Below are 12,051 nucleotides of genomic sequence, written 5' to 3' on the forward strand. Positions count from 1 at the left end.
TTTGTAAAGACTGTTAAGAAATCACTATATGCAAACATAAAGGCTAATGAAAGACAAGATTTTAATACAATTTTAAATAGATTTTTGATCGATTACCGAAATACGATTCATTGTACTACGGGCGAATCTCCTGCTAAATTATTTTTTGGTCGTACACTAAAAACAAGATTTTCGTTGTTAAAACCACCTACGGTCGAAAGCATAATAAATAAAAAACAGACTGAGTGTGTTGTAAATCACAAAGGTAGACGAAGCACAGAATTTTTAAAGGGTCAAAAAGTTATGGTTAGGGACTACAAAAATCCTAACAAAGCAAGCTGGACTCAGGCAACTGTAAAACAACAACTGGGCCCGCGTTCGTATTGTTGTATTTTGGCGAACAATAACAGAGAAATAAAACGTCACCTGGATCAAATTAGAAACCAAAGCACTAACAATCATACATCGCCTAATGCGAAAACACCTGATGTCGAAAGCAATTGTTCAGTAGATGACAATTCCAAAACCAACAATGAACAAATAGTTTCTCAACCAACACCCACCAGGAGAGAGTTGAGACCACGTGAGGCAGGGAAGGTAGTAAAGCGTATTTAACAATAAAATAATATAAAGAAAGGAATTATGAAATCAAATTATGTACAAATTAAACACTGAAACAAATACTAAACAGATTAAGAAGAAAGAAAAATACGAAATCACATAAATTTTATATACGCTAATTAGATTAAGTACACAAATCAAATTGTTATAAGAAAATAGATTTGTAAATGACATGTATATTAAACATCTAAGGAGAAGCGTGTTAGGTATTATATTAATATCTATATACGGTCACACCATCCAAGGGATATAGAATAAAAGAGAATCTTGAAGACAACGCGTGCTCAAGTCTGAGTGTCAATACACTACAGTTAGAAATATATACACAGAAGCAAGCACTTGCTTTTAAATTATAAATATTGCTAATCAGCATCAACCGAATCTTAAACAAAAAACAATGGCACAATACCGCTACTGATCTGATCCCTATCATATATCCATCCCAAATACGATCTTTGTGAATAAAGGAAAAAAAAAGATAGCCCCAGGTGGGACTCGAACCCACAATCCCCGGCTTAGGAGGCCGCTGCCTTCTCCATTAGGCCACTGGGGCTTGCGTTTAATGTTAGCTACAAGTCCATATGAACCTTGAAAATAAACATATTTTTCTGGATTTGACAGTGTGACCTTCGGACACAAAATACTATACACCGCTGAAGATCTTTCCCTGAGCCTCCCTGAAAAAATTTCATGAAAAACAGGATGTGAAATCTAGGATGCGAATTAAACAGATTTTGAATTAGACACCATTAAGCCTTCTACTCAGTCAGATCAGCAAAATTTTGCATCGGGATATTGCCATATATTTAGCTCGGGGACCAGTGTGACCAGATGCTCATGCTCCACGGTTACACTAAAAAGTCAAATTTGATATGAAAGCAAGCCGAAATGTATTATTTGGGGGCGCTGTGCCGTAGGAAGCGAAATTATGAAATACACTTGTAACTCCTATGACAGAAGTCTCATTAAACTATTTGCATTATGCGCCATAATTTTATGAGGTCAGAAATGCTGTCTGCTAGTCGTTATACATATTCAAATCCACCACATAACGTATAAATCCCTATACTCTTCAAATATCCAGTATATGTAACAAATTTCTTCTTCCATATATCCAGCAGTGTCTTTATTGCCACAGTGGTCCACGAAAATCCACATATATACGATTTGTCTAAAGTATTTGTTTGAGGGATTTCAGGGGGATTATATACAGCTGTTTTTTTTGTCATTGGTGGTGAAAGTTGCGGTGATCCGCAAAAAGAGATAAACAACGCAAAAATAATCGAATAATGCGAAAAAGCGTGCCTGCGCTTAAAAATAACGCCACGTTTTGCCACCACTAGACCCACATACCTATGTAAAAAGAACAGCGTTTTCGGCAAGACACATGAAGATAGTAGTAGAAGATAATAAAAATTATGTATTAAAGACAATAGAAATAAACAGCAAAAAGTACATAAGGATAGGTTAAAAATTTTTGTTTCATAAGCATTTTTAGTGTGGTCATACATAAGTATATTTTACCATTAATAGCTCAATGCAAAATTTTTTTACATTTCTGCATTTTCAAAAAAAAAAAAAAAAATATTAGAATAATAAATAAAAGAAAAATATGTTTGAAGCTCACAACATGAATAAACGCACAAACGAGAAAAAAGGAAAATATAAACTATAGATTAAAAAAAAAAATTAATTATAATAAAATTTATTTTATAAGTTTTGCTATCCACTATAAAATAACTTCATGTAATTACGTTATTTTTCAAAAAGAGGTCGTATGCACATATCGAGAGAATACTGTAATCAGTAATTGTCAAATATACAAACTCATAATTTATAGACCTATTCAGACGCCCAGCCTTTCATTTAAGTTAGGGCCTAAAAACCCAGAATCAGTAATAAATGGGAACCGAACAAACTCGATCAAAATAAAAGCTCAGCCGAAAGGTCTAATAATTTCACCTATTACAAATGGATATATTGACATACTAAATGTTTTTTCTAAATTTATTTGCATATATTAATATTCGTTTTCCACTTATTTTACGGGGTTCATTATTTATTGGTAAAACTTCGATGACCGTTATGCAAACATTGATGTCACCGATGCTTCTGTTTCAAAACCAAAATAAATTTACCAACAGGACTAGACAGGGACAAGTAACAGGTAAGAATTATAGAAGTAAGAATTTTTATTTAAACATCTCTTAAACTCTCTGTCGACGAATGAGCTCTGATTGAGTTGCCTTCGTAATCGCCCTGCGTTGGTGTGCGTGGCCGAGTTCATATATCAGATCACATAACTTGTGCATCCATACATATATACATGTGCACTTGTACTGTGTTAATTAAAATCCAAATGCGACTTTTAATTGAAATTAACCTGAGTGGAAATCAGCATGGGCCATTCTCGTTTGCACTGACATCTGGGTGAGGTTCAAATTGCAATGCATAAATCACAAAATAATCAGACATTTAGCGTCACTGTTCGGGTCGGGTTGGGTGTGTTGCAAGGGGAGAGAGATATCAATCTCGCAAGCCAATTGTCAATTGGTGCATTACAATATCGAAATCTGGCAAATATTTCCGTTTCGATTCGTATGGCCGATACGGGCGACGGACTAACTGCCAACCCTCTATTCTGGGCGGCATAAATACTTAAAATTGTATGTACATTTTGCTGCAGGCTCTACCATTCGCCCCTCCTCAAATTGCACACAATTACAAAATGCTATGCGTGTGTATGCAATGAAAATTGATTTATCACGCACACAGCATTTACGGTCACGCATCCAACATAAATTTTCATTCACTGTCTTTTTCGGAAGCAGTGGGCCGCATTGTTTTCCCTGTTGCTGCTCTTGCTGCTAGGGTATCTGAGGCGTTGGAAAATTGTTTTGTGCGCAGCATAAATTGCAATTCCATATAGAACCAACAAGGCTTTAGCCGATCCGCACACACAAATAACCGTAAGTGTAGGTGGTTCTCATCCGCAGTGTAAAATACAATTATGGCACTGTTTTTGGCTGGGCATTAAATAACAATAAAATTGGAGGAGTATTGCAGAGAGTATTTACAAGTACTTTGCGGTTGAGCAAGACAGCTCATAAAATATTGTAGGTATATGTATTGCGTTGGCTTATATTAATAGCTTACGGAGCATCCCATATTGACATTTTCGGTGAGTAATAAATATATGTACATATGTATATGTGTATAGAATAATACCGCATGTTTTTTGAGTAACGATTTCACTAGCTTGTATTGTGACTCTTTTGATTAACATTAAATTGATTTGGCCCCTATTGTCTACCAAACACCGTTTCTTATATTCTCAAACTCAAGCAAGCACGTGGCATGGTGCCTAAACCCTTCTTAGATCCCAAAAAGCGACGGACGGAATGCCGCACAGCCATAGCTGACCCCCAGTGAAAGCAGAGGACGAGCAGGGACGATTGGAGTTATAATAGCACACATTACATGCAAGATTTGCATGCCAAAAATTCATTAGCACTTTAACAATGACAATTTATGTTGTACACATTAGGTGCACCCGCCCACCATCATGACACCCGTCCCAATACGCCCCGACCGATTACCCACCGCAAAATTCAGTTCAGTATCCTCACAGACGGATATTAGATTACATGCCAGTCGTAATTATTGCTTCCTGAGGTAACAATGCGCATTGCATAATACATTTTAGATGAATGCTTTCGTATGTTGGACTCTGAGTGCATAGATTGCCAATTACAATTCATTTAACTGATTCATAAGGCTATAGTAAATTTCAATTTTAACAACCAGAGACACAGACATAAAAGGTACATAAATCACAGAGGAGTGGAATATTAAGTATACGCCACCGATAGCCTTCAGTGGACACTTCACTTTGCTTTCGGCCGTCTTCAGTGAATGTCTCCCCAGAGGCCACTAAACAAATTAGCGTTAATTTAATGACAGACATTTTCGCCCTTTTCTTACAGTCCGACACAATTTATAGGTTTCCACCGTAGATGGCAGGCTAGCCTGGCCTTCTTTTTTCCAGCCTTAGCAGGACTCTACTCTTAAGCGATGCCGAGACCATAAATTTCATTTGATTTCTTCCAAAATGTTAGCCTGCAATGTCAGCACCAACTGTTGCGTGGGCGTGGCACGGTCCTGAATGGCAATGATGGCGACGAAAATGAACTTGTCGCACGGAATGTTCGATAGAAGGCGATGCTGTTGAAATTTATAATTTAAGGCTGAAAATTACGCAAAGTTCTAGACAAGCGCCGGACTAAGGGGTTTTTAAGCAAACTTTTTCACACACTCTATGGAACTATGTTTAAATGTTTCTTTAAAGTGTTTCATGGACCTGTTGAATTTTAGAAAAGATTATTTGAAATCAACGAAACTTTTTGTTAAATCATACAACTCCATCAGGTAGTGATCATAAACCGACTAATCATTTTCGGTTCTTCGAGACAATCGCTTCAATGGAAAAAACAACGGCAAATGCTCATGAAATATGAAAAAATGATTTTGATTTCGAATCGACTCATGACCAATACCTGCAGGCAGGCTGCAGATTCAAATTCAAAAGCGAATTGCCTTCACTCACATTGAAGAATATTGTATGAGTATATATAGCACTAGCACCATCGCTTGCATAGTGGCTGCCGCCAAAAGTCGCATCCAAGTTTCTGCACCACACCATTCCCGCCACCCATAAGCTCTCTGCCCCCACTGGCATGTAAATAATAAATCTGTTGCAATTCTTTGGACAGACAAGCCAGTGGGGCAACATTCCCAGACAGAGAAGACAGGATGACTGCATTTTAGATGCTGCTGCTGCTTCTGCTTGTGCTACTGCTGATGCTCCTGACTGCCCTGGCTGATGTTCTACTTAAAAATCGTGACTGGGCTGCAATATTCAAACAATTTGACATGCATATTTTAAACTTTGCTTAGCAGCCAGAAAATTAAACAGCAGAAAACGTACGAAAATTGAAATGCAACGCCGCCACTTTTTCCAACAACAGGAACAACTTTCAATGTCCAAAATTATTGAAAAAAAGAAAAATGGAAAAATATTTATAAGGGAAAAATATAGAAGTTTTTGAAAGCATTTTTTGCACAGGTGTGCACGAAAATGCTTCGCACCTTCTCAGTTGGGCGGGCTCCTTTGGCAGTTGCTTAGTTCCTTAGTTCGGCAGAGAGTTTTCTGCTCAGCTGACAGGGTGAACCATCCACAAATTTCTATTTGCGGGTTGCTGCTGCTGCTGTTCTTTTTTCTACAGGGGCTGCTGCTGTACATAAGTTCTGCTTCCCTTTACAGAAAACTTTTTGCATACAACTAATGTGCACTTCCGCTTTCTGCGCGCTATTTTCTTTTCAGCTTCTCCATCCCCTCCGAAGACTCCTCTGCGCCACAACACTCACCGTGCAAAGAAGTTGAGGAAGGACCGAAAAATATGCGTTGTGTACGATATTATTTTGTGCTTCGAACTTTTGTTTGCCAAGAAAGGTATCGAGGGGAGGGTTCGGCTCGTGCAAGTGCTGGATGAGTGCAGAGATGCGTGTATTTATTGCCAAAGTTTGTGCAGCCCTCCAGGGGATATACTCGAATAGGGCCAGCGAAAAAGTTCAATTGGAAACGGTGACGGAACAAATTTATCTGAAAGCATTCTCATTGAAATTCTTTTTTAATTATTGCCAATGTGCGAAGTTTATGGTGAATGGTGAATGGTGTTACAATTTTGAAGCAATTCATAACAAATTAAACTGACAATTGATAAATTTGTGAAGGGGAAAAGGAAACTAGCAGAATAACAGAATATCCACAAAGTCGTATAAGCAACATAAGACAACTTTAAGAATGGCCTGTTGTGTGAGTGAAGTTTTATTAAAGCTTTGTCTTAGCTATTCAAAACTGTGAGACGCTGTGACGGAAGCATACAATCAAAAATATTTCATTTCTTTCTAATAGGAATTTTAAATTTTAGAAAACAAACACTCTTGAAGAAACAGAAATCTCACTGAGTGAGAAGACACTGACAGAGGAGGAGGATGAGCATCCTGCAGGCAAACATATTTAGGCCAATGGAAGGATATTTCTAGCACCTGGCGAGGAATGCAGTAGTTGGTGTGAGATGCAAATAAACGAACTCAATGAAGATTCAAGCCCATCTCCGGCTCTGCCTCTTATGCATGCTAAACAAAACAATCAAGGCACGCATATTCCAACTCCTACTCCCGTCCCCCGTCGCCCTCCTGGCAAGTCTCCAACGTGGAATGGAGTCGGAATGGAGACGTGGCCAATACGAGTGTCTGTGTGGTTAGTCAATAAAAATGCTGCCCAAATGGAATTAACACGCACTCGACCAGATCACCAGCTGCAGCAAACGAATCTCAGGTCGGTCTTCCTTTTTCCTACCCGCCCGCTTCTGCAGCACATCTACTCCGCATTGTCACAAAACACTTTGTCTCACTTAATTTTTTCCCATCCAGGTTTTTTCGTTTGCTTTGCTTCGACTCCGCTCTGCTCTGCTTTACTTTTTGTAGTTTTCGTTTTGTCGTTTCTCGTTTTTACTGCCTGCTGTTGCGATGCGGCAAACAATTTCAATTTAAATTGCCAGCTTTGCTTACCTTTTTGCCGTACTCTGGGCACACTTATCAGTGTCAATAAAAGTCCAAGGGGAACGCTTCTGCCAAAGGAAGTAGCCCCCCCAATGGAGGGACAGAAGGCGCAAGAAGCAGAGCCAGCTGTGACGCATGCAGCTGAAAAAAGTGCAAGTCGGAGCGGATGTGGGAGTACGAGTATATGATAGCCTGGAATAGGCGCGGGAACGGGAACAGGAATGAACACCTACACGGACACGGACTGCTGCCCACATGAATGCTGCTCCAACTACAACTTGGGCTTAAAGTGACCGAGCGGAATGTGGTTGGTTGAAAAAAATGATTGCTAGAGAGACACTACAGGCGAAAGAGTGTGACTGCTGACTGATGCTTAGAAACTATTTACTAGACCCATTTCTATATCCTGTAAATTAGTGAACCCTGACATTTAATTGTTACTAGTGACTGTTAATGGGTATTCAAAATTGATAGTGGTTATGGTATCTAAGGAAATAGTTACTAATACAAGCTAGTAAAAAGGTACTGAAATCGAATAGTATGTGCTCCTTGGCATGTCTGTCAGAAACTGTGTGGTTCATTCTATTTGGTTTATCATGCAGTGAAAATATAATATAATAATATATAAAATTAAGTACATTTTTCGAACTAAAATTCTGAAAACAGTAATATGATTATCTGAGGAATATTTGCAGATCTGCTGCTAATCGCAGCTTGTGTTTGTACAATGCACGCCCTTTCTAGCGAGGAGCATCCTTATGGATATATTGTGGCTGGAGTTTGCTTGGTCGAAGGCATAGCGGGCCTGCTGCGTGCGTTGCCAGTTGCGGATGATGACGAGGGCGGATTCGCATTATCATTTCGTCAACCATTTTGAAAGTCATCTCATTGCCCATGGCTAACATCGAGATGCATCTTAAATCGGATCCCTCAGGAGTGGCTATGTTCCATTTGTTGACCCTTGTACCTCTGATCTATGATGTGGTCGACAGGCCTATCAACGATTCGGACTCTGGCTTAAAGATCATGCACTATTGGGGAACATCGGTTGGACGTGGTATTTGGCTGTCAACGAGGGAAACAACACCCTGTACCTCGGAGTGATCGGCATATCATTCATCGGAAGATTTGTGGCAAACCATATTTGTTTTCTAGATGGTTTATCTGATAATCTGGTTATTGTGGCCAACTCTGTAACCTTGTCCTCAAATTTACAATAAAACCTACTTAAATGACCTACGCCCTCACTCACGGCAAATTTACAATTTAACCTGCTTCGAGCAGATCGGTTCAATTTAAATCGATCGGTCTTAAGGAGGTAAAAAACTTCAGTTTGCGATTTTCTGTCTCGTTTTGTCTCAAGTCTGCGTATTACTTTTTAATTCCAATTTTACAACATGTATATTTCGAAATCTGAAATCTACTCTGCAGATGACGAGTAAAAATTATGAACGTGCGAAATCACCAAATGATTTTTCGAGTATATTGCAAAATCCAAGTATGAAGAAGTCATCTGCTCATCCAGGCCTCATCATCCTTGTCTCGTGCTAAATACAAAATGACAGGCACACAGTGTGATTGCTCTCAAGCCCAATTGATTTTTAGTCTCGCATTTAATAATTAAAGTCACTTAGAATAATGATTGTGACCAACTACTTAATTATCCTTCAGCAATTTTGGCTTGAACCCTTTATTTATAGCAATATAAAGTGTAAACAGTTTAAATCTGATTTAATATTTTTATTTCATGCAGACTTTGATCAATGTACGACAAAAACATCCCATGGTCTGGCACCGTCATCGCCTAGTGCTCGGCCAAGCCACATTTTTGTTCTTTGGTTACATTCAGGCTCCATGCTCCTTCCTTGGCAATGAAATAAAATCCTTTGTTATAGCCACGCTAATAATTGCTAAGAGAAGAAACACTCTGTGGGTAGGCGTTGTCTATAGACAGAGAATGTGGGATGAAATATGTGTGTAGGTGATATTTGTATGTTTATGTGCTCCGCGTGATGTCGCTTAATTAAGCAATGAGCCTCGTACTCGATAGGGGAGAAGCTTGGGCTAAATGAGAGAAGGAAGCTGAAAATACACATATGATTTATGGTGCATGAAATGGAGGAGAGGGAGACTCCGTTAACTGGAATTTGGACAGCTGGGTGCCGAGAGGGCACTAGTTACTTATTCTCGTACGAAAAACTTAAGCGAAAAAGCATATTGTAGTAGGATTTTGTACAGAGAAACAGAGCTGGCAAGATCCTAGAAGTGAGAAGTATCATAGAAGCGATCTTCATAAATCCGTAAAGCATAATTTTTGGAAAGATGGACATGTGTACGTTTTTCCAGACCTTTATACCTCGGACACCTACAATTGAAATAAAAAAGACGGGTAGAAGGGGAACGAGCACCCAGGACGATAGTATGTAATCGGAAATGCGTCTAGCCATGGAAGAAATATAACAAAAAAGATAAAGAGTAAAGAGTAAAGGGCCACTTCCATGTCTGGTTGCCCATCCCTGTGTCGTGTCTGCGTCTGGCTCCGTAGTAATACCCCTTGCATCGCTTTTTTCTTTCTCAAAATTCTCCTTTTCTCGTTTCTCGCTTTCGCATGAAAACAAATTCTGCGGCTTAAGCTGTGGACTGGCCGTCCCTTTCGTATTTGTATTTCCCTTAATTCCCTCCCTAGCCGCCACTCGTTTTTTCCTCCGCTTTCTGTTCCCACAAAAGCAATATTAAAGGACATGAGCGCAAACATTCCAAGTGTAAATATGAAAAGCGCAGAGGGAACACAAAACAACGAGGAAAAACTCGATTGCGTCATTAAAGGAAATTGAAAAGCAGTTGTGGACAAATGAAAAGATATGACGGCTGCTCAATGATTAAAATAGAGTAAAACTTAAAGATAAAACAGAAAGATTATAAAACGGAACTGAATGTTGATGCTGATAATACAAAAAGGTCATTGCAAGTTAATTTCCTTGCGACTATTCCATTCGCTCCAGCAGCGATCAAATACCAAACGAGGGGGAACGTTGTGAGTTGCTGCGGACACCGCAACTCTACAGTTATACCCGATACTAAGTCAGTATGGCTCTCCTCCGGCAGACGCTGCTAATATTAAACGACACGACAAAGAGTGCGTGCGAGAGAGACAGAAAATCAGTCTGAGCGTGACGTCGGGCGCTGCGTAGCCAGTGCAAATTGATTTGTTCCTTTTGGCTATAAAAATTATCTGATCTGGTCCAGATTCAGCAATCTGATAGATATGGTCGTTATCTATGATTCTGCGTTTTTAGTTTTCTCGAATCTGCAATATTGTGGATGCAACAGATTTTCGTTTTTTGTGGGGGCGGAAGGGGATGGGGCGAAATTCTGAGATATACGTTTTATAGTGAGATCTAACAGAAGTGCGGATACCAAATTTGGTTACTCTAGCCTTAATAGTCTCTGAGATTTGTGGATGCCCCAGATTTTCGTCCTTTGCGGGGGCGGAAAGGGGTGTGGCGAAATTTGGACACGAAACGGTCAAGGTCCGATATCACAGGAGTGTGGATACCAAATTTGGTTGCTCTGGCTCTTATAGGCTCTGAGATCCTTGAACTCATATTTTGCAATTGGCAAAACCGACAATGAAACCTGTGTGTTAGAGAGAGACAGAGCGAGAAAGAATGAAATTGTTTTCTTGATTCTGGCTATAATAATCAAACGATCTGGTTGAGATCTTACATTCTTAAACATATAGTCATCCTCTACGATTCTGCGTTTTTGGTTTTATCGTATCTTTAAAAATGTGGATGCCACAGATTTTCGTCCTTTGTGGGGGCGGAAGTGGGCGGGGCGAAGTTTTGAAATATTTTTGTAGCAGTGACATATCACAGAAGTCTGGATACAAAACAACGTTGATCTAGCTTTTATAGTCTTTGAGCACTAGGCGCTGAAGGGGACGGACAGACGGACGGACGGACGGACGGACAGACGGACAGACGGACAGACAGACATGGCTCAATCGACTCGGCTATTGATGCTGATCAAGAATATATATACTTTATGGGGTCGGAAACGATTTCTTCTGGACGTTACACACATCCACTTTTACCACAAATCTAATATACCCCAATACTCATTTTGAGTATCGGGTATAAAAACCGAAACAGAAAACATACAAAAAACATTCACTATTTTTTGTCGAAACATCAATATTTTATTGGCCTTCCTTCCAAATCCAGGAGCACTCTCATTGAGTTGCTCCTCATGCAGTTCCTGGAGTTTCACATAAAAGTGAAAGAAACACAGCTAAAATCTCATTTCAGCACAATTTTCACATTGCAACACAAATTAATTTCCTTTGAGATTTGCATTTTGCGCAACTTTATCGAGAGTCCTGTGACTGCCGAGTGGCGTCCTTGCTGCAGTAACGTTTATGTATACTATTCGCCCGTCTCTCGCCCGGAAAGGACCCCCCACAGAAAGGTCGCAAAAGTATGAAATGTCACTTTACAGTTAAAATGTCCAGAAAATTATCAAGTTTAATATTTTGTTGCTTCCTCCTCCTGCAGCGAGAGATAGGAAATATAGTTGCCCCATTTGCCTGCTTGGGTGGTTCTCGGCTGCCGCAGCCGGCAACTTATAATGAAGTCCGCCAGGACTCTGCGAAGGACTCTGTGACCCTCCCAGTCAGTCAGTCAGTCAGTTATTTTAATGCAATTAGGTTGGCAATTGCAGAAGAGTGTGCAAATGTGTGGTCCCACAAAAACCAGCAAGCGATTTTTGAATATGTTCGTTCTCGCTGGCAAAAGAAAACTCAGATAGCAGGCAGCAAAAACTTTT

At 39.6% G+C, this 12,051-nt stretch overlaps 1 protein-coding gene and 1 non-coding gene across 2 annotated transcripts; one reads left to right on the forward strand and one right to left on the reverse strand.

Moving 5' to 3' along the window:
- Window positions 1–1,080: 1,080 nt before the first annotated feature.
- On the reverse strand, window positions 1,081–1,153 carry Trnar-ccu. Its single transcript has one exon. It is a non-coding gene; the product is annotated as a tRNA-Arg (tRNA).
- Window positions 1,154–2,653: 1,500 nt separating this feature from the next.
- Window positions 2,654–6,469, forward strand: LOC117188578. The gene is made up of 2 exons (XM_033392559.1): window positions 2,654–2,767; window positions 5,984–6,469. The coding sequence occupies exons 1-2, from the start codon at window positions 2,677–2,679 to the stop codon at window positions 6,214–6,216; spliced, it is 324 nt and encodes a 107-aa protein (XP_033248450.1). The 5' UTR covers window positions 2,654–2,676; the 3' UTR covers window positions 6,217–6,469.
- Window positions 6,470–12,051: the final 5,582 nt, after the last annotated feature.

The sequence above is a fragment of the Drosophila miranda genome, chromosome 4, assembly GCF_003369915.1.
Source record: "Drosophila miranda strain MSH22 chromosome 4, D.miranda_PacBio2.1, whole genome shotgun sequence".
NCBI classification, from domain to species: domain Eukaryota; kingdom Metazoa; phylum Arthropoda; class Insecta; order Diptera; family Drosophilidae; genus Drosophila; species Drosophila miranda.